Source organism: Pteropus alecto, unplaced genomic scaffold, assembly GCF_000325575.1.
Source record: "Pteropus alecto unplaced genomic scaffold, ASM32557v1 scaffold164, whole genome shotgun sequence".
NCBI lineage: Eukaryota > Metazoa > Chordata > Mammalia > Chiroptera > Pteropodidae > Pteropus > Pteropus alecto.
Window position 1 is genome coordinate 7,099,557 of NW_006439568.1, and position 27,023 is coordinate 7,126,579.

Here is a 27,023-nt window from a genome sequence, read left to right on the forward strand (position 1 = left end):
CCCGGGGCCAGCGCCGCCGCCGCCGGCGACTTCTGCCTGCTGGAGCTGGAGCCCGCGCTGTGCCAGCAGGTGGAGGCGGGACGCAGGTGAGCGGGGGCGGCCGCGCCTCCAGCTTGGTGCCCGCTACCTTCTGATTTCCCGGCAGGGAAACGCAGTTTGAGGAGACTGGGCCAGAGGGATCCATTGATTCGACAGGGGGCTCACAGCAGCCTGGTGGCCTGATCCCCAGCTCGCTGCCTTTGCCCTAGGATTCCGCGCCACCGCCAGGCCGTCCAGTTAGCTGGACTGAGGGAGGCTTTGGGACCGCTCCAGCCAACCTCGGAGTTCTGTGTCAGCGCAAACAGGTCAGGAAATAGAACCTCAGGGAAGGTTTGAAGACGTTAACAGTGACGCCAGGGGCTGCACAGTACTCTTGGTCATTCTACCTGAAAATCTAACAGAAATATCTAGCTAGTATTTATACAGCTCTTCTTGCCTTTTCAGATTTATTTTACCCTGACAATGGGTAGCACTGTAGGGAATACGTTTAAAGCCATTTTACAGACTTGGTGATTGTAGAAGGCCCTCAAAAACACAGACCTGCATGGGGTCACCGACTGGGGATCTGAAGCAGTTTCTAATCTAAGGTCACCTACCTATTTGCTGAAAGACCGTGGATTAAAAAACAAAATCGAAGAAGTTTAAAGACTCGCTCTCAACTGTGTAGTCCCAGCTCCTGGAAATTAGGACTGTCGGTTCCTCCACCACCTGTGTTTTATTTTATTAGGTGGTTTGTTCTCTCGTAGGTTCCTTTCAATGGAATCCTTTGGGCTGTCTTTCAGTTTTCATACTTTCCCCATCAAACAGTATTATAATTCACTGGTCCGTCTTCAGATGCTAGTTCCTAGTGTCTTTAAGGGAACTGAAGGAGAACTTTACTTGTGGATTTTCGTCCCATCTGAGTAGGCGGGGATTTGAGAAAGGACTTCAGGTGGGAGGACCTTCTCCTTGCCCAGTTATAGTTAATCTAGCTGGCAAAAACCAGAAGGCCTGGAAATGTGTGTTTAAATTTTTGTGTGTGTGTGTGTGTGTGTGTGCGTGTGGAGGGGTAGTTCTAAACAAAATATTTCAAAGCAGCGATAGTGCAACATAGAAATAAATGTTAAAGAGCGGGGACTGGGGAACATTAAACGTTATCAGCACCAGGAAGCTAATAAAAGTCCTTTTATTCTTTTCATTTAAATGAAGGCTTAGTTTTAAAAAACTTTTACACAGCCTTCTATTTTAGGTTTTTAAATATCATTTATTGAAAAGAAATGAATTGTGTACAGAAGGGTTAAAGGTGTTACAGACAAAGAAAATTGCTAGAACCAACTTTCTTGTCACCTCATCATCGTTGTCTTTGGTCATTCTTTTTTTGGCCCCACCTGTGACTCTTTGTCAGAGCCTTCAGTTAGACCAATTTTTAAACGTATCTTCTTCATGTTTTTCATTAAGCATTGCAACCTTTTCATAAGGTTCCAGTTTCTTTGCAACATAGCTGATGGTTAGGCCAGGATGTGCTCCTTTGATTGTTGGGGGATTCTCAGAACAAAACAAGGACCACTCAGATGGGAACTAGGACCAGCAACATGATCATCATCTGAGAGCTTGTTAGAAATGCAGAATCCAGGGCCCCATCCCCGAGCTACTGAATCCCCATCTGCTTTTTAACAAGATTTGCTAAGATGCATACACATAAGTTTGGAAAGTACTGCTTTTGCATGTTTTAGAAAAATGCGACATCTCGACTGAAGCTTCCGTATGCTTTGTCTTGTGCTCTTCCCAGCAGTTTGCACAAAGATGCCATGTGGTGACATTTGGATTCTTTGACTCTCGCCCCTGTTATTTTTCCTCAGTGAGGCCACCAGATGCCCCCCTGTCACTTAGTCCAGTTCTTGCTCTGGGGAGTCTATCGTTGAGCAAGAACTATGAGAGCAGGGGCCAGATATAGCCTCAAGACTTAATTTTAAATTCTACCAGCCTAGAAGATTTTGGAACTTTATAATGAAGATGTCCATTGGCATTTCAAGAAACCATGTATTTTCCCATTTTCCTACAGTCTTGTGATTCGTGGTGATAAAGACGAGCCGGCTGTGCTGTGTAGTAAAGACAAAACATATGACTTGAAGATAGCGGACACTTCCAATATGTTGCTTTTAATTCCTGGTTGTAAAACTCCAGACCAGCTGAAGATGGAAGAAACACACTGTAACATTATTCACACCGAGGTACTGTTTTTCGTCTCCTGATTTGTATAAGTATGAGAATGACTATACATATCCTAATTTTGCCTTTAATTAAAAACTTTAAGTATGAAATGTATAATCATAGGAGATCCGAAAAGTTCTTTAATGATATTTGAAATTTCTCAGCATTATTTTGTTCATAGTCTTGCGAAGTTGTCTTCGTTTTCCCAATTTAATGTTTAAGTCCCAGACGAGTTGATCATTTTTTGTAATGCAGAAAGTTTGCTATTAGGTGACTCATTCTAAAAGCTTTACCTGTTTTGGGTAAGTTTTTCTGTGGAAATGTTTTGAAAGGAAACTCCTCCAAACCATAACTAGTGCATTCAGTAATATTTATAAGGTAGAGAAATGAAGAACTTTTGAGTTTTTGAGGGAAGTGTGTTTGTCTCCTTCGAAGTTGGTTTAGTTCTTTACTATCTATAGACATGTATAACAAATTCTTAATTTTTTTAGAGACTACTGATGACAGATAAACAAAAGTCTCCATCCTGGCTAGATTGTTACACATATAACAATCAAAGTACAGCCCTTAATTCTATCAGAATGACTTCAGGCCAACTTCTTTTGTAAAAACAATTAGAATAGAAATAAGGGAAAATACTTGGAGGTCTCAGTGATTTATAGGATGTTGCGAGAACAGAAGATCTTCCAATAAACATTGTAGTTTGGTTTTTGTAGGGTTATGTCTTTCATTGTAATTAACTAGAAACATTGGCATTTCATTCTTTTGTAAAATATTTTTTCATCACTTGTTATGTAGCTGTTTTTTGTGAAGGTATAACAGTATCTGTGAGTACCTTTGAGTCCTCATGGGAATTCTATGTACTGAGATTGAGTAAAACTTAGCAAAGATATACTAACCAAAATTTTAATCTAATTGCACTTCGGATGCCTACTAGGGCTACGTAAGGAATACACATGAACAAAGCAGGCTGGCTTTGATGAATGGTGTGGATACCCAGTTTCAAGAGTAATAGGGATGGTGGGGTGTGTGGCAAATGGGAGAGCACAAGCCCCCCGTAGGTGGGTGGCCACTTGGCCTTTTGAGAAAGCAGACCCAGTCTTACCAGATCTTCTGATTTCTTTTTTCCAAATAAAGCTTGAAATTTAGACTTTGGAAGTAAAACATCTCTTAATTTTTCGATGTTGGCCACTAATTTAAACTCTATGCTAAACCTCCCTTTGTCCTAATACAAAAGCACACACCAACATCTGTGTGCTGGATATAACCGGCAGGCTGCTGGTTTGTGGACAGTGGCCAAAAATCAATCTTTATTGTTTGGTCCTTATGCTCCTCTTTTGAAGGCCTTACATTTAGCAGCATCTCCATCTGGTTCTGGGCCTTGTCTTGTCAATCAAGCTTTATACTGGTTTGAGAGTAGAAGCATCCCTTGACCTTCCATTTTAGAATTGGAAGGTACTCCAGAGATAAATAAGTTCAGCTTTTCCTCCTTTCATGGGCAGCTCTTATTGGGCACCTACTAAATGCTAGACCCTAGACAAGTTCTGGAGATAGAGAGGGAAAACATATTTATCCATCATTTAGCCACTATCAGCTCGATTTCTTTGAGCGGAAGGCTTCTCACTGTTTCACAAGTCCCATAAGGAATTAGCTGCAATTCTAGGTAGTAAGGAAAATCCTACATTGAATAGAAGTCTCTCTCCCTTAACTTCTGCTTAGTTTTGACATCATGAGCAACAAGGATACTCCTTCTTCCTTTTAATATCTTTTTGCTATTTGAAGGCTGTGATAATGTCTCTTTTCTATTCTTCAGCCTAAAAATACTCATTTTCAGTTATTTCTGCCTGGTTTGCAGAACTGTCACCATCTTGGCCATTCTTTGTAGGTATACTCTAGTTTCCAGAGTACAGTTGAGATATAGAGCTCAGTTATTGGTTTTCACTGTGTTGGCAGCATCTTCTTAATTGGGCTTTGAAAAGATGTTTCCTGAAGATACCCATCTATTGGCTTGAGATGGCTAGATAGATGTGGGTGCCTTCCCAACAGAAAACAGAAGACAGGTCTCTCTTCTTGCTTCTTCTTGAGGGTAGATGGGTTGTTTGAAATTTTGTATGAAATTTTCTTTTAGAGTGGACCCTAAATGTTTATATTTATGTTTACAATTTATAGATATTTATATTTATAATTTCCATATATAATTTATATACATTTATGTAATATATACTTATAATTTCTAGATCTTTGGCTTTTCTAATAATTATTGGGAGTTAAGAAGATGTAGACCAAAATTAAAGAAGCTAAAGAGACTTTTGATGGAGAATACCTACGAAGGACCTGACAGTCAAAAAGAAGAGAATTCAAATTGCTCAAAAGTAAGACTATTATTTTCATTGTTTAATTTGGAATTTAAAAAATAGAACTATAATTAGAGGCACTTAATGTTGACATTCTTACTTTTTTGTTTATATTATGAAAATTTCAAACATACCCCAAAGTTGAAAGACCCCTATATGTTCATTACTCTGTTAAACATTTATTGATACTTTGTCAATCTTGTTTTCTTCTATCCCCTTCTGCCTCCCACCTTGTTTTTATTTTTCTGGAATATTTTAAAGCAAATCCTATATATCGTGGTGATGGTTGTGTAGACGAAAGCTCACATTTCTAACCTTGCAATTATAATTTTTTAGAAATTAAATTTTTAGTGAAAATTATAATTAGGAGCTCTTGAGAAAATGCATTATGATAAGTATTGGAATTTATGTATTACATAAATACTTTATGGAAAGTATTTTTTACTGTAATGTCAGAATTGACTAATTCCTAGAAGTATGGAAAAATATTTAGAAACCAATTTAAAAAAAGGCTTTTATAATTTCAAAATTATAGAACTCTACTGATTCTGAAGACCACATTTGTATCAGAAGTTCTCTTTTTCTCCATTGACTGATCGATTTCTTTTTTGTAACAGTTTTTAGACATAATTCATGCACCAAACAATTCACTCATTGTAAATTCAACAGTTGTGAGTACATTCACAGAGTGGTACAATCATCACCATAATGAAGTTTAGAACGTTTTCATCACCCCCCAAAGAAACCTCATACTCTTTAGCTATTACCTTTTAATCCTACCTTTCCCTCCTTCCATCTCTCACCTCAGTCTTAGGCAACTGTAATCTATTTTCTGTCTCTACTGATTTATTTGCCTCTTCTGGACATTTCATATGATAGAAACATGTAATATGTGGCCTCCTCTGACTGGCTTCTTCTTTGACTTCGCATGATGTTTTCAAGGTTCATTCATGTCGTAGCATGTATCAGTAGTTTATTCCTTCTTATTGCTGAATAGTACCCTATTTTTTTAGATATACCACATTTTATTCACCCCTTCATCAGTTGATGGACAATTGGGTAGTTTCTCCTTTTTAATTATTATGACTCGCACTGCTGTGAACATTCATGTACAAGTTTCTGGTGGATTTCTGTATTCATTCCTCTTGGTTATATACCAAAGAGTGGAATTGATGGGTCATGTGGTAACTGTATAACTTTGCAAAGAACTATTCTACTGTTTTCCGAAGTGGCTGTACCATTTTACATTCCATCGTATGAGGGTTCCAATTTCTCCACATCTTTGACAACACTTGTTATTATCTGTCTTTTTATATCCTAATGGATTTAAAGAGGTAGCGTTGTGGTTTTGATGTGTATTTCCCTAATGACTAATGATGTTGAGCCTCTGTTCATGTGCTTGTTGACTATATATCTTTGGAGAATGTCTATTCAGGAAATCCTTTGTTCAATTTTTAATTGGGTTGTTTTATTACTTAGTTGTAAGAGAGTTCTTTATATAGTCTAAATACAAGATCCTTATCAGATATGTGATATGTAAATATTTTCTCCCATTCTCAGGGTTGTCTTTTCACTTTCTTAATTTTTTAAAAGTTGTAAATGTATCTAACATAAAATTTACCAATTTAACCGTATGTGTATAGTTCTGTGGCATTCAATACATTAAAATTGTTCTGCAACCATCACTACCATCCATCTACAGAAAGTTTTCATCTTCTCAAGCTGCAACTCTTTACCCATTAAACACTAATTCTCCGGTCTCCCCTGCCCGCAGCTTCCGGCCACCACTATTCTACTTTTTGTCTCTGGATCTGACTACTTTTATATCCCATATAAGTGGAATCCTACAATATTTGTCCCTTTGTGTTGATGATATTTTGAACTACAAAAGTTTTTCATTTTGATGAAATCCAATTTATCTATTTTTCTTTTGTTGCTCATGTTTTGGTGTTATTTGGCGTCATTGCTAAATCCAGCATTACAAAGATTCAACCCTGTATTTTCTTCTGTGATATCCACTGACTTCATGTAGTAATCATTACACATGAACAAAAGAATTTGAACTGGTGTATGAATGTTGCTTTAATCTGGTCTATGTATTTACTCCCACAAACTCGGTAAGTCTTAAAAAAATGTTCTACATAGGAATTAAAATGATTTGTTTTCTTGTTTCAGTATACAACTGAAGATTTGCTCGATCAAATTCAGGCAAGTGAGGAAGAACTAATGGCTCAGTTACAAGTGCTAAATGCCTGTGAGATTGGAGGTAGCATTGCTTACTATTATTAATAATGATAACATTGAACATTATATAAGAGGAGTTTTGAGACATCTTCACCCCGTTGCATATTGTTTATTTAATCTTTTGGGCTCAAGGACGATGATATTTGTATTTTTGGGTGTGGGGTAGAGACTACACATGATCATCTTTACACGAGAAGATCTGAGTGTGGCTAGTGACTTTAACTACTCTTTACAGGCCTTTTTCTTTGGATTACGTAGTAATAGAACCATGTTAGAGCGAGAAAGTGTCTCCTGCTTTGCAGTGGACAAGAGCATGCAGCTACTTTATCAGTTTATTAGCCAATTAATTTGCCTAACATGTTCTTTGATAAATACAACTTTTGGAATTTGTAGGTTATTGGAGGATTCTTGAATTTGATTATGAGATGAAACTTCTGAATCACGTAACTCAGCTTGTGGATTCTGAATCTTGGTCTTTTAGTAAAGTTCCTTTGAATATATGCCTTCAGGAACTTGGCCCTTTAGAGCCAGAGTAAGTATGTTGATCACTGTCCCTCCAGATTTCCTTAAGGGGAAGAAAATTATATTTCAAGTTGGATCTAAACCCAGGGCATAAGTATAGACTATATTTTGATATCTTATAGAAATTTGAAAACTATATAACCAAGAAGGACTTGGGAATTTTGGTCACTAGGGTGAATAAATGTACGTGATGGTTATATAATTATGTTTAAGCCATTTTATAATAGTCTGGCATGTAATAGCTTCCCAGTATATTTTACTTAGTGCCTAATGTAAAGTTTTACTTGGCAACCCGAATCATATACTATTATTTCAAATCTCAAATTTCTATCTTAGTTTCTAGTTAGCAATGGTATCGAAAATATAATGCATAAAAATGTGATAACTTTTCAAATGAGTGTTTAAAATTTTTCAGGAAAATGATCGAACACTGTCTCAAATGTTACGGGAGAAAATATGTAGAGGAAGGTAAGATTTGGAAAGTATTTTAACTTGTATGTTCAAATTAACGTGCCTTTCTGAGGTGTGTTCATGTTAAAAATAACTCCATGGTTATGTGGGAGATGAGTTGTGTATAATTTTCTGTGAACTGCATGGAGGAAAAAGAAACAGTAGTGTAAGAAGAAAACATGAAACTATCTGGTACCTTTTCCTCAGGTGAAGTGTATTTTGAATTGAGCGCTGACAAAATATGCAGAGCCACAGCACAAATGCTACTTCAAAATGCAGTGAAGTTCAATCTCGCTGAGTTTCAAGAAGTGTGGCAACAGAGTGTTCCTGAAGGAATGACAACTAGGCTTGACCAGCTTAAGGTAAGGTAGTGATGGTGACCGCCACCATAACTCGATGGGTTAATATTAATTACTAGGTGAAATGAAACTTGTATTGGAACTGAATTTGGAGCCAGTATTTATTTTCCTAGGCACCCACTATGAGTGGACTATGCACTCAATCCATCTCACAAAATCCTTAAGAAAAACCCAACGTCTTCTTGAAGAATAATTTACGTATTATAAAGTTCACTTTTAAAAAGGATTTTAGGTAAATTTAGCGAATTACACAGCCACCACGGTCTAGTTTTAAAACATTTTTTTAAATGAGAAATATTCTTTTATTAAAAGCACATTATGTGCTAGAAGATGGGTTATGTACCCCTGGGGGAGGGGCGGGGGGGGGCAGGTTACAGCCAGGGAAGATGGAGAGCTGGAGCCTAGTTTGGGAACATTTTAATCACCTCAGTGAGAATCTTCAGGCCCATTTGCAGTTAATCCCGGTTCCCATCTGGGGTATTGCTTTTGATTCCACTTCTCTCCATTTCTACTGTTTTAGCCCAAACTCTCATATTCATCTGGCTCTAAGTAGCAACAACATCCCTAAGCAGGCCTTCCATACTTTTGATTGTGCTCACCTCCAATCCATTCTCTGCAGTGCTACTAGAATGATCTTTTTAAAATGCTGGTCAGCTTAGCTGAGCATCTCGCTTCAATCTCTGTAATGGTTGCCCACTGCATTTAAGATATGAAATCAAGAATTTGTATCTTGGCCTACAAAGCGCTTCATAATCTTCTCCATAGCTTCATCTCTTGCAACTTTCTCTCTCCTGCTCACTGTATACCAGCCTTCTTTTAGGTTTTCAGAATCATCAAGCTCTCTCTTACCTTAGGACCTTCATACAAGGCTTTTTGTTCTGGAATGATCTTCTCCCTAATTTCACCTGGCCACCTCCTACTCATCTTTGAGTCACTTCATCAAGGAGTCCCTCCTTCACTCTAAAACAATGCCTTCTGTTTTATTCTTCCTTAGTACCCTCTATTTTTCCTTCATGGCACTTATCACTTAGCTTTGGAAAAAACTGTCTAATCATGCAGTTCCGCACTCTCTCCTTCGATAGAATTTTGTTCACTGTTGCTTGACAGTATATAGCATACTGCCTGGCATATATTGTATGCTTGGTAAGTATTTGTTAAATAAGTGAAAGGATTTGCTTAGTATTTACGAAGTTCCTTTTATGACTAGGCACCATGCTTGACATTGTAGAGAAAACATCACGCGAGGTGCCTCAAGGTCCTCATCCTGGGGACTGGCAGTGGAGGCGGGTGCACATTACATGTGTTAATCTCTTCTTACAACGTAGGGCAATCCCTGCCATGGGAAGGGCATGCATGAGCTGTAATAGGAGCAAAGGAAAGGGGCTATTGATCTGGTCAGGATGATTTTTCAGCAGAGCTGTCGAGTTGGAAAGGATGAACTTAATTCTGTAGATGGAAGGGCAGAGATGAGAATCGGAGAGAGCATGTTCCAAGGCATGGAGGGATAAAAATTGGGGCCCTGTTAGTAGGGATACATGACTGGAGTGAAAGGTGCTGGTAAGTTAGTGAGGGACATTGTGGACTGTGGTAAGGAATTTCAGCTCTATCTAGAAAGCTCTGTGGGGCCATTCATTGACACTACTTAGAATCTAGAGCTACCTGATGAGTTTTGCCTTTTAGAAAGAACACTATTACATTAGCAATAGGTAGGAAGAGAAGGAGTGCGGAGGGAGGAAGGGAGGAAGGAAGGTAGGAAGGTAGGTAGACTAGATAATGAAAAAGGAGAACCATCCAGGCTCTCAACATTTAAATACTAACTAAGAGAGTACTGGCCAAAGAAATAGGTGATGGAGAATAGACAGAGAAATGTTGAGGCTTTAAAATGTGTAGGATGTAGTGACCACTTAAGTGTGGGGTTTGAATAATGAAATCGATGATGATGCCTAGCTTTCCTGGCTTCCTAGGATAGTGGGACTAGAGCAGGTTTGGGTGACAAACACGATTAGTTCATATATAGGTTTGGATATAGAAATCGGGTGCTCAGAAGAGAGATTCGAGTTTAGGTACAAGTATTACAGTTATTAGCAAGTTGAAATTACAGGTTACTCAGGACAGCGACAGTGAGACAAGTAGAGGGGTCAGGATGGAGGCCCAAGGAACTGCAACATGAAGTTAGGGGGAAAATAATGGGACGGTGATGTCAGATAGAGATTCAAAGAGGAAGGGGCAACATTGACAAAACAGAGCTAACCGGATGAATCCAAGAAAAGGGCCCACTGGGTTTGTCAATGACAGGTTATTGGGGACCAAACTAGAGCTGTGTTGATAAATTGTATGGTAGAAGCCAGCCTGCAGAAGGGAAAAGGAGAATTCACTGTTTAAAGGAGGTGTTTTGTTTTTTAATGAAAAAAGCTATTGTAAGTCTCTGGGTAATTTGCGTAAGTTTCATGAAGCTGGCATCTCAATGCTTTGGGCTAAGCTAAACCTAAAGTTAAAAGAATGAGTCATATTTAAACATTAGACCATTACGTTAACTGTCCTTTTTCTCATTTCTTAATAGGGGTTAGCCTTGGTGGATAGACAGTCGAGACCAGAAACCATATTTTTGTTAAAAGTAGATGATTTACCTGAGGATAATCAGGAACGTTTTAATAGTCTATTCTCTCTAAGGGAGAAGTGGACAGAAGAAGCTATTGCTCCATATATTCAGTAAGTAAATTATTAAAAATGAATTTTGAGAGTTCTTTTAAAAAATAAAGTGTGGCATAGGGTTTTAGATTTCTTATTAGAACACTTTTTTTTTTTTTTTGGTGTTACTGTCTGCTTCCTTCGAAACTTTCTCAAGTGATGGTTGTCTTCTCTATCATTCTCCACAACTGCTGATCCTGGAGGTTGGGTATATGTTATCTTTCTTCCTTAGCACAGCTTCTGAAAACCACTTCTCTGCCCTCCTCCCTGCAAAATTGCCGCTCTTAGAGGGATGGTCAAACTATATACCCCACTATGACTCCAATGCCAGCACCCCTCTCAGATGCCACTTCTGATCTTTCCTGCTGCCTTGCTTTAACATTTTGGTAGAAGCTAGATTGCAGATTGCAGAAAGACGAGTTGCCCCGAAGCCACTAATAGGACCTCAAATCCACTAATACTGTCACCTCTTCACTGTGTCTCACCTCTCAAGTCCTCTCTCTTGAGATTGGATTCCCTGGTCAGTCTCTCCAACTTACTCTCCGCACTACCCCTTTGGCCTTCTCTCTCCAACCTGTCATAAACCTCCCAGGCAAAAACCTACAAAGATTAAACCCAACTTTCCGATTACTTTGTGCCTATCCCTGGGCAGCTAAAATTTCCTAGGTAACAATATGTCGTTGGGCTTGTGAAGCTCACTTAAGAACTTAAATGGTACTTAGGGCCCCTGGCAAGGCATAATTTCCTTGTGAAACTTTTCTACCCTTGGAGCTCACTTTACCTTTTCTTTTCTCTTTTCATACCACCAGCACCCCATTTCCTCTTCATCCTCAGCTGATGACCTTGTTTCCTGAGAACATGGAAACAGACAAAAACTATCTTTTTTTCCACTGCCAAATCTGCCAGCCTCTTTGTGTCTGCACCCACTCTGTTTGCAGTCCTGCCTGTATAATGCACCACCGTCCTCTCAAGTTAGTCTTCCTTCTGCACTGGATCCATCTCTTCTGGTCTTTTAAAGGCTTACATCTTGTTATCCTTTTCCTTTCGTGTTATTAATGTCTCCCTGTCTACTGGATTATTCCCATCAACGATATTCTGTAGTATTGCTCATCATTAGAAAACAACAATAACAGCCAACTGGACCCCATGTCCTCTGTTCTTCTTCACAAGAAAACTTTTAAAAGTTTGTGTACTCACTTTCTGCTTCTTTGTCTCCTATTCTTTTCTTAACCCAATGACATCCATCTTTCTACATTCAGTAGCCAATTGTCTGTCCTTGTTTTTCTGGCCTCTTGGCACCATTGGACGCCCTGGACCACTTTATACTTGAAACATACCAGTTTTCTCCCTCTCCCCCAAGGCGGCTCCTATTCTCTTTTGCTGTTGTCTCCCTGTTCTTCCCAATCTTCAAATGTTGGAGTGTTCCAGGACACTGTTTTTGGACACACGTCTTCTGTTCCGTTTATATTTTTTCCCTCGGTGCCTTCATCTAGGCCCGGATTTAAATTTAGTGTCTTCCTAATTTTATCTTCATACTTAACTTTTTTCCTGAGCTCCAGATTCTTATATCAAGCTGCCTAACTAACATTTTCACTTGGATATCTAATAGGAATTTTAAACCTAACATACTCATAACAGAACAGTTGATACCCCCTTGTCCTAACCCCATCTTCCACATCTCAGTTAACAGCACTACCATTAATCCAGTTACTCAGGCAAAAACTCGAGCAATCACCCTTGTCTTTTTTTTCTCTCACTCCCTGGTTCAAACTGTAAGCAAATTCTGATGGATCATCTCATATTTGACTCTGAATTGGTCTCCTTCTATTTGCCCTCTTTCTCTCTCCCTATTTTTTTCCCCCCCAAAGTTTTTATTTTGGAAATTTTGAACATTCAGAAGTGACAGTATAATATAATGAACCCTCCATGAACTCACTACCCAGCTTCTATAATCATCACCTCATTGCCTCCACTATTTGAAACTTAGATCACATTAAGCTTTTCCATTAATTAAAACCCTCCTAGTGGCTTCCTATTATGCTTAGAATTAAATCACAACTCCTTCCCATGTTCTTCAGGGCCCTACATGATCTAGCCCTTGCTCCCTTCTTCAGTTCATGTCCTCCCTTTCTTCCCTCCATTATGTTCCAGTTATAGTCTCCTTTTGTTGGGAGGGCGGGGTACAGAAGAGTAAGCTAAAGTTCAAGGAGGGGAGGCAACCTAGACAAGCTCACACAGGTGGCCAACTATCCAGGATTTCTGAGCCTAGACCCCTCCTGTACCACATTGCTTGTATTTCTAATTTGGAGGCCGTGTGATAAAATGAAAAAACCTGAGCTTTGAAGTCATACAGAGGTGGCTGCAAAATTTGGCTCTTTTACTACCAAGCCTTGGTTTACTCATTTAATGTGGGATTAAATAATATATTACACATACTCTTTGTGAATGTCGAAGATACTGCATGTGATATACCTAGTTCAATTAAGGCTTGGTAGTAACTGCTCTCTACCCTGCCTCTTCCGCAGGCACACACACGCTTGTTGGAAAGATGGATTTAGGAGAAAGAGATATAAGTAACTAGTACTGTGAATATTATGCTGTGTTCTCTAAAATATTCATGCTATTCTTTTTTTTTTTATTGTTCCCGCAGAGATTTGTGTGGAGAGAAGCAAACCATAGGTGCATTACTCACTAAACATTCTCGATCTTCCATGCAAAATGGTGTTAAAGTTTACAACTCAAGAAGGCCTATTCCTTAAAAGAACATTCTTTTGGGGGGGACTAAGTTTCTGGTTATAACAAAAAGGTTCTTTTATGTATTTGTATTCCAGACTTTTAAAAACCTAGTGGTTTGAGGCATTATTTTCTCCTCATCTTAAGCATTTTGAAACGACCGCTCTTTTTTTCCTAAATGTATGTTTCTGTATCTTTCAAATTTTGTTTCTATTATGTACCAGTGTACACAGTGTAAACAAGAACAAAAGAAAGTGCTATTTTTTATGTTTAGTATAGTTCTATAGTCTATATGGTTTTATTTATACTTTTTGGATTAAACATTTCAATTAACTAGGATTTGACATTCTAATCATTAATAAATTTAAAAGCTTTCAGACAACTAAATAGTGATAGTTTCCTAGAAGAGAATTATTTCTTCACTTAAATGTCATTTCTCAAGTAAGTGGGTTCCCCTCCACTCTGAGCCTTCCACCAACAGAAAGTCACTAGATGCCATTAGTTGTCTACCTTAGTTCTTTGCACTGATGATATTGGCTTGATTGCTTGCTCCTCTGTTTGCCTGGTTGATGGAGAGACACACTTTGGAATGGCATGAATTTGATCCTCAATCGTATGTGAAGGATACTCATAGAGGAGTTTATGATCCTGTAATGGAGAATACTGACACAGGTAACGTCACTAGAAAACTATGTACAAGTAATGTTGGATAAAGTTCTTTTATAGCTTTATTTTCCTAATTTGTTTTCATTTGGGCCAAAATTCAAATTAATTTTAATTTAGCTAATGAACTTGTCACTGTGACAAGGACAGTTGGAGAGGGTAGGCACAGATAAATCTGGTCTAAGGTTAAAATAATGTTAATGGATAACCCACAATTAATTAACCAAGACATAACTGTTAATTGAATTTACAGTTTTATCTTCAAGCACATAAAATGCAGATACGATGGCTTCAAAATATTTGTCCTGTCTTTCAAGAAATTTTTCTGGATCTATGTGGATTATTTTATTTAAAACACACACACACACACACACACACACACACACAACCCCCCACCCCCACCCCAACCAAGGCAGCAGTACCTAGTGAGGAATCTGGAGTCTGAGTTAGACGATCCGGGATCTAATCACATATTTTGCAGCTTAAATCACTGGAGCCCAGTGAGTTTATGGTGTCTGTTTACACGACAGACCAGAGGCACACCCCTCCTGGTTTTAGGAGACTCAGGTTCCTAGCTCCGCGCCCCTAGCTCTTCGCAGACTTTGTTCCCATACTTCTCAAAGTGCTTGCGCTAGACCTTTATTACTCTAAAATTTAAAGTTCTCTCCTTTCTCTCCCGCTCTTCTCAACTCACCTAATAAATATTTATTTGTGTTCGCTGTCCTAAATCTCAACAGTACTCACCCACTATAAGTCCATGAAAAGGCAAACACAAAATCCCACCGGTATCGCAAGGCCCGCCCACCTACAAGAAACTTCCGGTTCCGCCCCCTCCGCCGGCTTCCGGTCACGCCGGAGGTCAGAGGTGACAGCCAAGATGTCGGCTGGCGGTCGCTTTGATCGGTGTCTGAGAGGCACGTCTCCGTGACAGGAGCTCGGCGAAAGCGGCTGAGGGGAGCCGAATCGGGAGAGCGAATTTGAGGCGGCGGCGGCACGGGCAGGGCCGGACCTGGGTGCCAAGGGAGCTCCGGGGAGCGCGGGGGAGCCGGGGAGTGTGCGGATGCCCCGGTAATGCCCCGCAGCGGTCGGTGAAGCCGAGAACCCAAGCTCTGCCGGATCGCTTCATGCCGCCGACTGGCTTAGAGCCCGCCAGAATGAACAGGAAGAAAGGAGACAAGGGCTTCGAAAGCCCAAGGCCATATAAATTATAAGTATTTTTTCATTTCACTTTTCTCTCCTAGGTTTTGTTTTCATTAGTTATATTTTGTGATTGCTTGGAACTGACTCGGTTGGCCTGGGAAACCCAGTGGGGAACTAGATCCCGCTCACTGTGGTGGAAATAAATATTTCCAGGGTGAAAATGCTTTGAATGACAGAGTAATTCCAACAGATTTAATGCCCCTTGCAGGTTAACAGACCTTTTTCTTAAAAGTACTGCACTATATTTGTCCAAAGAAATTTATTTTCGTGGCTGTTGCTATATTTGAAACAAGCAAGTTCACCCAATCTGTAGTGTTTTAAAATTAGAAAGTGTGATTTTGAACTGCTTAGAACCCAGTCGTTGCTTATACTTGGATGGACTTATGCTTCATTTAATAATAGAGATGTTTTCTTTATTTTTTGTATTTTTTAATATACAACCCATCAGGTCGTCTGCATCAACAACATAAACTTCCAGAGAAAATCTGTTGTGGTAAGTATATTCTCAACAATCATAAGCAGTAACAAGTCCACCCTTTACCAATACTTAGAAACTTTCCCTCCCCTCGCTTTTTTTTTTTCCTATTTCCTGATTAAAGTTTTGTTCCCTTTAATCTGTTGTGGAATATGAATGTCTATATTACCAAGAATTTTAGATTTGTACATGAAACAAGAATAAGCCCATAGTGAGATTTCTGCTATAAAAAAAAAAATTAAGATTAGCACACACGCTGACTTGGCTAAGAGGCCAGTTTTGTTTTCTGATTTTTGACTGACCTCGTTAAGGTGACATTGCTTGCTTGTGAAATTTTAGATAAGGTGTTTGAAATCTAGTATCAACCTCCCCTCCCCCATTTAGGTGTATGGGTTGTGGATAGAATTCATTCTAAGAAAGTCCTTGACAGTCCAAGTACTTAATTTACTCTCTCAGGGGGACCTGTGTTAAAAGACCAAAATCTTAATGTGAGCTGGTTTTCTTTGAGTGATGGCGTAAACTTTTCTCTCCAGCTTGTTTGCATATGATGAGCTGTACAGATATTAAAAAGTAACATTTTCATAAGAATCATAGAATCTTAGATTTATAAGGATCCTTAAAAGTTCATTAAGTTCAATTTCTTCATTTAAGGAATTTCTCTTTCAGTATTCCTTACATATGGTTTCTTACCTTGTACCTCATGGAAGGATACTCAAGATATATTGTGTTGTATGAATAGGGTAGTGAAGACATAAGAATTAGGGAGTCTAATTAAGAGGTTACTGTAATAATCTAGGGGAGAATTGATGAAGCCCTGAATGAAAATTTTAGCGAAATGGCATAGAAATATAGTAGACATGATTGACTGAATTACTGTGAACATTTATTGCGTACATACTACATATAAGACTGTCTTCTAAGGTTATATGTGCATGACCAGCCTCACTTAATCTTCACAATGACCCCATGAGGTAGATACTATTTTAATTTTAATTTTTATAAAAAGCATCTGAAAGAATGGAGGCTAACTTCTTAAAGGCATGAAGTTAATAAGTAATCGAGCTGTTTTTAATTAAGAGTGACCTAAGAGTCATTTGCAACTCCCTTCTGTTTATTGTTCCCCTTCTTTACCTCCTCTGCCCCTGGCAAAATCATAGGCAGAAAGGGATTGCAGTTGAGTCTTATTAGGAATGCTATAAAGGAGTTGTGGATGATTTTAGGTTTCCCACTGGAAATATTGGCCAGATGGTATGTGGGTTAGGGTCCTGGAAGGAAACGAATGGCACATTCATACATGTTAATTGAGGAGAAATAGTGAAAAGACTACTTCAGCAAGAACAAACGAGGTTAAGAGAAGAAACAAGATAGAGGAGCACACTAGATAGCATTCAGGAACAGTTACCACTTTAAACCTGAAGAAACAAAGGGAGAGGTTACTAGAACCTACTGTAGCTGTGGGAGAGTCCTTTAAATGGCCTTTGGTAGAAGAATGAAGCCACTGCCTCCCTCACCCTGGCAGAGAGGAACCTGGGGGAATAAATATAATAAGCTTACTTTTCCTTCCGCTCTTCAGTTTCCTCCGGTGTCTCCCATTTGAGCAAGCCAACCAGAAGCCAGAGGGCCCAGTTAGTGCAGCTCCTGGAGTACAAAGTAGGGTGGAGAGTGGATTAGGAGGAGCAAAAGGAGACTAGAACAGTTTACCCCTTTTACTCCAAAGCATCTTATTGTATGTTGAGATAAAGAGCTAGTGTTCCCAGCACAGGACTTACAAAGTCCTATCAGCTATTGTAGGGGTTAGCAATAGGCAACTACCTATTTTTGTAAGTAAAGTTTTATTTGAACACAATCACATCTATTTATATGTTGTCTATGGTTGCTTTGGAGATTTGAGTGGCTGTGACAGAATTGTGTGGCTCATAAAACCTATTTACTGTTTAGCCCTTTAAGAAAAAGTTTGCTGACCCCTGAACTAATGTAATAGTGTAAAGAAATGGCAGTTCAGTACTCTTCCCACCTAAAATATTAGCTATCACCAGAATCTTTCATAGTAGATAGTGGAAAGAAAACTGCATAAGAGAATGTGAAACTTATCACTACAGCCCGTGCTTTCTTAAGTTGGTATCAAGGCCATAGCTGATATAATGTTTCCTTATTCCTCCACCCATTCCATTTCTCCTTTCTTTTTATCAGCATTTCTTTTGACCTGACCTAGACCTTTTCTGTAGGATCTGCATCCTTGCTTGTCCTATCTTTATTGAGTTGTTGCAGTTTTCCATTGAGTAGGAATATTGATCAAGTGAGATCTAAGAGGCATTCCAGCGAATCCTGTATATTCCACATGTAATTTTTATCCTCACTGTATAGGAGAACCTCAGTTCCTGGTTGATAATTGGGATTAGTTTTTCCAGCCAGTACAGTGACTTCTTTTTCTGCCTATTGATTCATTGTCATAAGGAGCCCAAAGTGGTCAGGGGACTGTCTCAGCTTCCAATTTAATGGAACCTTGACTATGTGCCCTAGCGGATGCATTTCTCCCTTGACCACTAGGACCTCTAAACACACTGAACCCAAGGTCGCAAAGACAGGAAGCAAATGTTCTTTCAGTGGCTTGGTGCAATAGTGAAAATTGTCACTCCAAATTTTATTCCTTGGTTCTCAGATCTGTTTTGGCTGTGGAGAAGTGACCCTATTTTTTGTCCACTAGTTTAAGACAGCATCCTTTTGAACGTCTTTCAGTTGGTGCGTAACTGAACCTTTAGCAATCGATAATGCCAGCTGCTTCTGGGTGATGGAGCACAGGATAAAACCAGTAAATTTTCTGTGTTTTAAGAGTCCGTTGCCACCTTTCTGTGTATCAAGGGAGGCACATGTGAGGTATTGCAACATGGGGTTTGAACTTAAATGTGGATTTCTTTGTATAAGTGTACCAGCATAGTTCAAATGCTCATTGTTCAAGGGTCAGCTGTTTTCCATCCACAGTTGGGAATCCGCGGTGGTGGAGGGCTGACTTCAGTTATATGTGGATTTTCAACTGGATAGCCGGTGCCCCAAACCCCTAAGTTATTTAAGAGTCAACTGTACATTGTAGTTAGAGAAGGAAAATCTAGAATACGTGTCTGTTCTTAACAGGGCAAATCACTGGCACCCTTATGACGCAAGCTGTCTGATGCAGTTATTTTTCTACCTAGTGACTCACTGATCCTTCCTGGGAAGGTCCCATTAGAAGCTTACTGTGATCTTCTGCTTTTGGGAAATGGGCACTTGGCAGTGGTGGTAGTCAGTCAGATTAGCCTTGATGGGGGAAGACGATGTTGTTGGGCTCATGCATAGCCTCCATTCTTGCCACCATGACCATTTTGTGTATTGAGAAAGGTGGCTAGGGTAAGAGTCTGTGACATATACTGGATAGATAATCTTGGCAGTTGATGTTTAAGGGCAGTAGATGCCCTCTGATGGCCATTTATGTGATAACAACATGAATATTTTCGTATTATACCTATTCTGAGAAATCTATTCATATACTCACTTCTTCCACCATCTTCTAATTTTCAGGGTTTCAGTCTTATTCTTTACAAGTTCCTAACCAGCTGCCCATGGATCAGTGTAGATGTTTATTTCAGGTCATCTCTGCTGCTATGTAAAGTACGTACTGTGCAACCAGATATATTTCCAGTGTTTTGCCCACTGTAGGATTTTCTTCCATTGTATTTCAGGGCCACACTTCAGTAGGATTCTTATGTCAGCTACTCCCCATTTCTAACTGGTACCAGCAAAACTGAGAACTTCATAATTCTGGCTTGTGCTTCGTCCTAGTCTATCAACTAAGCATAGGGAACTCTCTATGAGGCCGTAGGTGTGGACCAGGGAAGAGGTGGAGAAGCAGAGGGAGCAAGTCCCACTGGATTCTGAGTCACCTGCTCATGCTGTTTGCTTGTGCCTTATGAATCCACTTGGCCTAGTCCAGATGTGTTGTTTCCATTTAAAAGTGGAAAGGTGCAGCACATGCTCAATTTTAGTCTTCAGAGCTTCATATTATACTCAGTTCAGGAGGGCCATTTCAGGTAACAGTCTTTGGAGTCCCATGGTCATGTGTTCAGTCTCTACTGCGGGTCTAGTAGCAATGGCAGTAGTTGCTTTGGAAATGGGAGATAGTTGTTGGCAGAAGAGGTCATGGCCATACTCCTAAACTCTGGGAATGTGCACTGTCATTCTCTTGGAGAAAGCCAAAGTCTATAAAGCATCTCTGTCTGCCATGGACATTTCCAATACCATTGGATATGCTGAGTCATAAGGCCCCAGTGGCAGGGCGGCTTGAAATAGCCTGGACCTGCTATAGGATCCATTTTTGCCTTGGACCCTCTCAAAATTTATAGCCTTATAGGTTGCTTAGTAAGCAGTATGCCCAACTATAGATATTGCCTTCAAAATCCAAAGAAGCTTCTTCCCTGCTCCTCCCACTTGTTCCTCCCCCACCATCCAGGGGAATGCAAAATGAAGCAACTTTCACTTTAGAAGGTCTATTTTTGTGTCTCAGATCACTGGAATCTCAGAAGCCTTATTGATGTGACAGGCATCTGTAATCTGTATGTTTTTTGTTAAGGCATTTAGAGAACTTACTCATCCTTTCTCACCAGGTCCAGTAGTAAAATATTGGTACATCAGTGTAATTCTCAGTGTGCCATCCTGCAGTCAAGGGACCTTTGAACTATGTTTTGACTGAGCAGGAGAGTTGATATAGTTATTAGTTATTCAGGGACAGTGAAGGGATTCTGTTCTTGAAAGCAACCTGCTTCTGGTTTTTTGTTTGTTTTTTGGTTTTGGGATGTGGGGGAAGCATTTGCTTGATAATTAGTTGCAATATTAGTGCTGATTTGGTGTAGTAAAAATTCTACATCTGCAAACATGGTTGTGATTGGCAAGTTTGTGATAATTTACCATCATTCTCCAAACCTACTTGACTTTTGCACTGGCCAAATAATTGAGTTAAATGAAGTTGTAGTAGGCATTTTTCAAATCTTTCATGGCACTTATCTCTGCAGTTCCCCAAGGGATGTCTAGTTGCTTTGATTTACTATCTTGGGAAAGTTAAATGGGCAGTCTAGTGGTATTCACTTAGTCCTTCCTTAATAGTCCTCACTCCATTAGTCAGAGAATGAATAGGGGGATTTGCCAGTTACTAAAAATATAAAAACTGTATGTTCTGGGACTGGGGAAATAAACACTAGTGCTACTCTTGAGATAGACGTGGCCATGACCATCTTTATTACCAGAGACATCTGGTCTGATTAATGGACTATAGATATGTTTTGGGATTCCAGGGATTCGTGTCAGATCAGAACCAAAATATAACTCCAGAAAAAAAACAAAAATGAATTAATCTGAGGGTGACATAGATCTCAAGATTTTAAAAGAAAAATGTGAGACTTTAACATGTTTTAGGCACAGAAAAAAACTCCTGTAGAGAAGAGAAATTGTAATTATAGGAGAAAGTAATTATTAGAGCAGAATTTCTGCTTCTAGTGGACTCGTGGATGGATCATGCTTAAACAGGAGGAAAAGATAGGTACGTATAACAGAAGGGCAAGAGAATCGCTAGTTGTCAGAAGAATGGTCGAAGTTAAGAATCCATGGAGAATGGAGAAGTAGCCCTAAAGGTTCCAGGAAAGATAGTGGTGAGAAACTGGAGGATGTCAAGGAACAGGAGAACTAAATGTGGTTGAACAGGAGGACTGAAGAGAAGTAATAAGAGGGACGGAAGGATAGACACTGGACATTGAAGTTTAAAATGTCAGCATCAGAGCAGTTCTGAGCGGTGATGAGTATGATCTTGTTTGCTGTCCTGGAATGGAAGTGAAAATTGTAGGAATTAAAGTCAAGGAATTTTGAAGCAGTGTAACGGCGTGTATCAGATATAGCTACATTCAAGTCACTTAGAGTGATGGTAGAGATGGGTTAGAAAGGGAAAGTATGATCCTTTCAGTGAATGTTGGGGAGTTTGGGATATTAATGAAGACAAATAGAGGATGGTATACCTGTATGGCACGAACACAAAGGAAAGAAGTAGAAAAGAATAATAACAAGTGCCATCTAGGATTTTAAGTGCTTTCCCTATATTAAATTGCTCAGTTGTCATAACAACACCAAAAGACAGGTAGTGTCATTCTTGTTTTACAGGTGAGGAAACTGAGGCATAGAGAGCTAGAGTAACTGAGCCCAAAATCATACACTTACTAAGTGGTGGAGCTGAGATTTGAATGCAGGCGGTCTACCTCCAGAACCCACGCATTTAACAGTGACACTGTGCTGCCTTTGCTCATCTGCTCTATGCTGTATTAAATCCTGAAAATGGTCTAGGAGTAGCAGTGCAAACTAGGTTTCCTGTTTTCCTCTCCTCTAATTTATAGCAAATGAAAGAATAACTTGTCAAGGGGGATTCATAGACATTCTTTCTAAGGCTAAAAGGTAGAGAAGTTTTTGAAAGGGTCGAATGGCACAGGAGAGGTTGCTTAAAGTAGGATAGTGACTCTAGGAGGATGGTCAGCTGTTGAAGTAGGGAGAGAACAAGGAGCAAGGAGATATGAGATCACTTGCGGGGGTTGCAGTTATGTCAGTGGCTAAGCATGATAGGGATTGGAGGCCAGTCACCGGGTCAGTGTTGCAGGCAGGTATCGGTTAGGACTCTAGGTGGTGTCAGAGACTGATGATACAAGAAGACTGAGTTTCCCTGTCTTTGTGAAATATACTGCATTCACTGTTTTGTTATTGTTAACATTAGTTTAGGAAGCCAAATCCTGCTCTTAAGTTTCACCTATGGTCTTATGTTTCACCTATGTAGTTGACCTTTGACATCATTTTCCAAAATCTTTTCTAGTTAACTTTTGCCTTTATCTTGGTTCTGCTTGCTGTCTTTCAACTGATCCACACTTATTTATGTAGATTAGTCATTGCATCGCTGATATGCTAAGAGAGTTTGGGTCTTCCTCCTTGCAGTTGCTCACAGTTAACACCTTTAAACACAGAGGCTTCATCAACAGTGTTTTTTGCTTCTGCTCTTTCTGTGCTCAGTTGCTTCCACATAGCTTTTAACATGGTCTAATTTAAGGATGTATAGTTCTCTTATTTGGGAATTGGGGTAAAAACAGCTATGAAATCTCTAGGTTTTTGAGCAGTTGAGTTGAATGTTATCTAAAAAAAATTCTTCCATGTTTTTTAAAAGCCTCGTACTGGGAGACATGGCATAGTGAGTGGAAATCAATTAAGGTCATTTAGGAATGGATTTGAAACTCAGTTTTCCACTTATTAATGTTATAAATTTCTTAACTGTGTTAACATCTATAAAAAATACAACATAGTACTTATCTCTTAAAGTTATTGGGATTATGACAGTATTTCATGTAATATATGGCATATAGTAATGCTCATTAAATAGTAACCATTATAATTGTTATTATCTAGTCCTTTATGGTTATTGCTTGAATTTTGTCTTCCATATTCCTGTTGCAGCTTCTGAAATTTTTCTGTTCACTTTGCAGCCCCTGAAATGTTACTATTTCATGTCTTTCCAATTTTTAGTGTTTGAGACCATCATTATTCAACCCAGGATATTTCACTCACTGAACACATATTCCATGTTTCATTGGTGTCTTTCCCATTTGATTCAACACAAGGGGGTGGTGGGCAGTCAGTGTGTTTAGCTCATGTCGTAGATACATTTTTCAGATGGATTGCTTACCATGCAGCTAAAATAGAACTACATGTATGTGGCCTCTGAGACTACTTGGTAGGTAATCATCAAGCACTGTGAAATATGCTCTTGGAGTCAGCAGTTGATATTCTCTGCTTGCCCGAGTGTCTCTCACAGCTCTTGCTCTTTCACATGTCCTGGTTTACCTCCTGTGTGCAGAGACTCATACTTGTTAGCTTCATTGATGTAGTTTTTGACTCTCTTTTGGGGGACCGTGTTCTTTCACCGACTTGGTTTTGATTCCCTTTCTGCCTCCCACAACGTCATTTTGTTTCCTTCCTGTTTGGGTTCCAGTCTGTCCAGGAATTATTATATTCAAGAGTAGTGAGTCCTTTCACTTCTTTTCTAGCAGATGGTCTAATTTGCTAGATAGTGAATGTGAACCATCAGGATGATGAAGTGTACATAATTCACACCCATTCAGTCACTAGCACAACGATATTTGGAATGAAGATACTCGGAGATTACTTGTATGTCCGTAGCCATTTGGGATAATGTCTCTGGAATGTTCTATGTGTATAAGCAGTAAAAATCAAAGAAATGTGTTCTGAAGCTTACCAGTTTTAATTATAATGCTTTTTTCTTTATCTTTACAGGGGTTTGTGGAACTGACTATATTTCCCACAGTTGCAAACTTGAATAGAATCAAGTTGAACAGCAAACAGTGTAGAATATACCGAGTAAGGATCAATGATTTAGAAGCCGCTTTTATTTATAATGATCCAACCCTGGAAGTTTGTCATAATGAATCAAAACAGTAAGTAATACATTTCAAAGTTGATATCTCTAACAGTGTTTTTAATTTCTGTTGCTTTTACCAGTCTGCACATTTCGTTCTAGAAATTTTACTAGTTCTGTTCAACATAGTAAGTTATTAAGTTTTCCTTCTTCAGACTACAGTTTTAAAGAAGTACTGTTGGAGAACTTTAAATAAATTTTCTTAGCTATTTTTCTAGTTTAAATGTTTTTTTTTTAAAATACTTCATAAATATTAAATGTAAGTTCAATAAGTTAGGTGGTCACCAAAATTTGTTGGTGATTACTATAAAATATCCTATAAAATTTTTTAAGTATTTTAGAATATTATATAAAAATGTTGTGTCTGAAATATATCATTCCTTCACCTGAAATATTACATCTATTGCGGCTACTTCTGATTTTTATTAGTAAATATATATTGTTGTGATCAGTTTTATACTTTTTTTGATTTCAATACTTTGTTTTTACTTTTCCACACATCATATGATAGGCTTCATATTTTTGTCATTTTTATGGTCAGGTAGTACTCTAGTTATTCAGTATACTATAGTTTGTATGATTATTTTCCAGTTGTTTGGTATTTGTATAACTTCCAGCTTTTATGATCATAAGTAATGCTGAGTAAATATTATGGCACAGATAAATTTTTTCTCTTTGAATTATTTCCTTAGGAAAATAGGATTACTTATCATTCTTAAGGCTCTTCTTAGCATTTTACTTGATTGTGCCCCAGTAAGATTTTTGCTGATTTAAGTACTGTCAACTGCATTTGAAGGCACTTGTTTCAAAACTTTGATAGATTAGATTATACATTTTCTATGATTCTCAGTATTTTAGAATAGAATGCCCCAAACTATAAACTCTTTTTTTTATATGTTATAAACTCTTTTTAGTCAAGATGGTATTTGAACTAGTTTAGTTATGTAATATTGCCTTAAGGTAGCAGTTCTCAAAGTATAATTCCCAGCCAAGCAGTGTCCACATCATCTGGGAACTTGTTAGAAATACAAATTCCCAGGCATTACCTCAGACCTGCTGACTCAGAAACTGAGGATAGGGTCCTGCAGTTTGTGTTTTAACTAGCCTGCCAGATAATTCTTATACAAGCGAAAGCTTGAGAGTTACTGTCTTAAAGGATTGGAAGGGTTGAGAAAGGAGGCTTCTTTTAGACATATTTATGATCCCAGTAATCACTCATTTAGACTTTTAAACTCAGAGAAGAGAAAATAGAATTGGGAAAAATTCAGGGAATCTCGGAATTGGTCTTGTGCCTTCTCATTTCATAAAGGTGAGCTGTTGAAATTTCATTGCTTTTATAGCCACACTCGTGGATCTGATATAAAAAAAATGACTTGTTACAAAATCATCTGTGTTCTCTTCTGCCCCCAACCAAAAAACAAAGAATCATCTGCCTTTGGGTTAGAATGTACCACTAATGAATGGAAAAGGCAGGGAGAGGAGCCATTGCCTTGCCAGGAGGCCAAAATAGCTACCCTATCGAGCCTCAAACTATGAATTTGATGGCAGAATAAGAAGCTTCTCCATCTGCCAGTTACAAAACAGTGTTTGCACATCTGCTTTACCAGTTGTTGCTGCTCAGGTCTCAAAGAAGATGATCTGTGACAATGCAATGATGAGAACAGTGGGCCCCAAATCTGTTGAGGAAGCAAGATTTACTTTGGCTATGTTTATTGTGAGGCGATGATATCCCCCTAGATTTTTCTCTAGTGATAGGAAAGATACCTTGTCACCTTTAGTGTTATAAAGAAAACAAAGTCACAAAGGAGAGTCTTTTCAAGAGTTAGGTTAGGATATTGGGAAAATAGAATATACTTAAAATTTTCTTTTCGGCTAGAACCGGAGCTCTGTTAGCCACAGTTGCTTAGTAAGTACTTGCTAACTACCCTTGCCTTTCTGCTAGCTCCAGAATCTTGATTACTTTTAAGAGAGATGACATTAGTTATTTTTGGTGTTGTTTGTTTATTCTCTTGTTCAACAGAGGATTTCAGATTGGTTTTAGATATTAGCAGTTTTAAAAGGTAGCTAATGAAATTTGTATGAAGGATAAAAAGTGAACAGGATGGTGGGTACACATGCTATTAAGTTATTGTACAATTAATAGAGGAAAAACTAGATTTGATTTTGATTGCCATACCAAGAGGGAAACCCTATCACTTAGACACACTATCACTTACTGCTTGTATAATCCATTCATCAGACACAAGACAGACACATACCAATTATTCAGAAGATATAATACTTTTCTTAGCAGGCAGATGTGAAAAATATCTCCTGTGGATGATATTTTTAAAGGGAACTTTTTAAAGGGAACTTTGGGAAAGGCAGTTAAGGTCTTTAGCATGTCCATTGATACTTGTTACCTTTCTTCTAAAGTAACTTACTTTCTTTAATGAACCAATACAATTTCTACTAAAGCTGAAATGAAGAATAGCAGTTTTGAAACTGAAAATAAATCAAACTTAAAAATCAGTGGTAAAATTTGATCTTTAATACATACATGAATGTCCTAACATTCAAAGAAGTAATATACTACTTTACCACATTTTCTTCTTATTTGTTTTAAAGTTAAGGTGCCAGGCCCT

At 38.6% G+C, this 27,023-nt stretch overlaps 2 protein-coding genes across 3 annotated transcripts in view; both read left to right on the forward strand.

Moving 5' to 3' along the window:
* DSCC1 (DNA replication and sister chromatid cohesion 1) overlaps positions 1-13,961 on the forward strand; it is a 14,124-nt gene extending 163 nt beyond the window's left edge. The window contains exons 2-10 of the mRNA XM_006916692.3: positions 1-86; positions 2,081-2,249; positions 4,467-4,601; positions 6,759-6,849; positions 7,221-7,359; positions 7,765-7,817; positions 8,007-8,161; positions 10,719-10,867; positions 13,497-13,961. Of these exons, the coding sequence (XP_006916754.1) occupies positions 1-86; positions 2,081-2,249; positions 4,467-4,601; positions 6,759-6,849; positions 7,221-7,359; positions 7,765-7,817; positions 8,007-8,161; positions 10,719-10,867; positions 13,497-13,605 (1,086 nt within the window). The 3' untranslated portion in view covers positions 13,606-13,961. The remainder of the gene's footprint in view (positions 87-2,080; positions 2,250-4,466; positions 4,602-6,758; positions 6,850-7,220; positions 7,360-7,764; positions 7,818-8,006; positions 8,162-10,718; positions 10,868-13,496) is intronic.
* A 1,138-nt stretch (positions 13,962-15,099) lies between these two features.
* The window catches only part of TAF2 (TATA-box binding protein associated factor 2), a 66,062-nt gene continuing 54,138 nt past the window's right edge, over positions 15,100-27,023 (forward strand). For both annotated transcript variants that reach the window (XM_006916590.3, XM_006916591.3), the window contains exons 1-3: positions 15,100-15,449; positions 15,881-15,935; positions 24,258-24,418. In XM_006916590.3, coding sequence (XP_006916652.1) covers positions 15,367-15,449; positions 15,881-15,935; positions 24,258-24,418 — 299 coding nt within the window. In that variant the 5' untranslated portion in view covers positions 15,100-15,366. The remainder of the gene's footprint in view (positions 15,450-15,880; positions 15,936-24,257; positions 24,419-27,023) is intronic.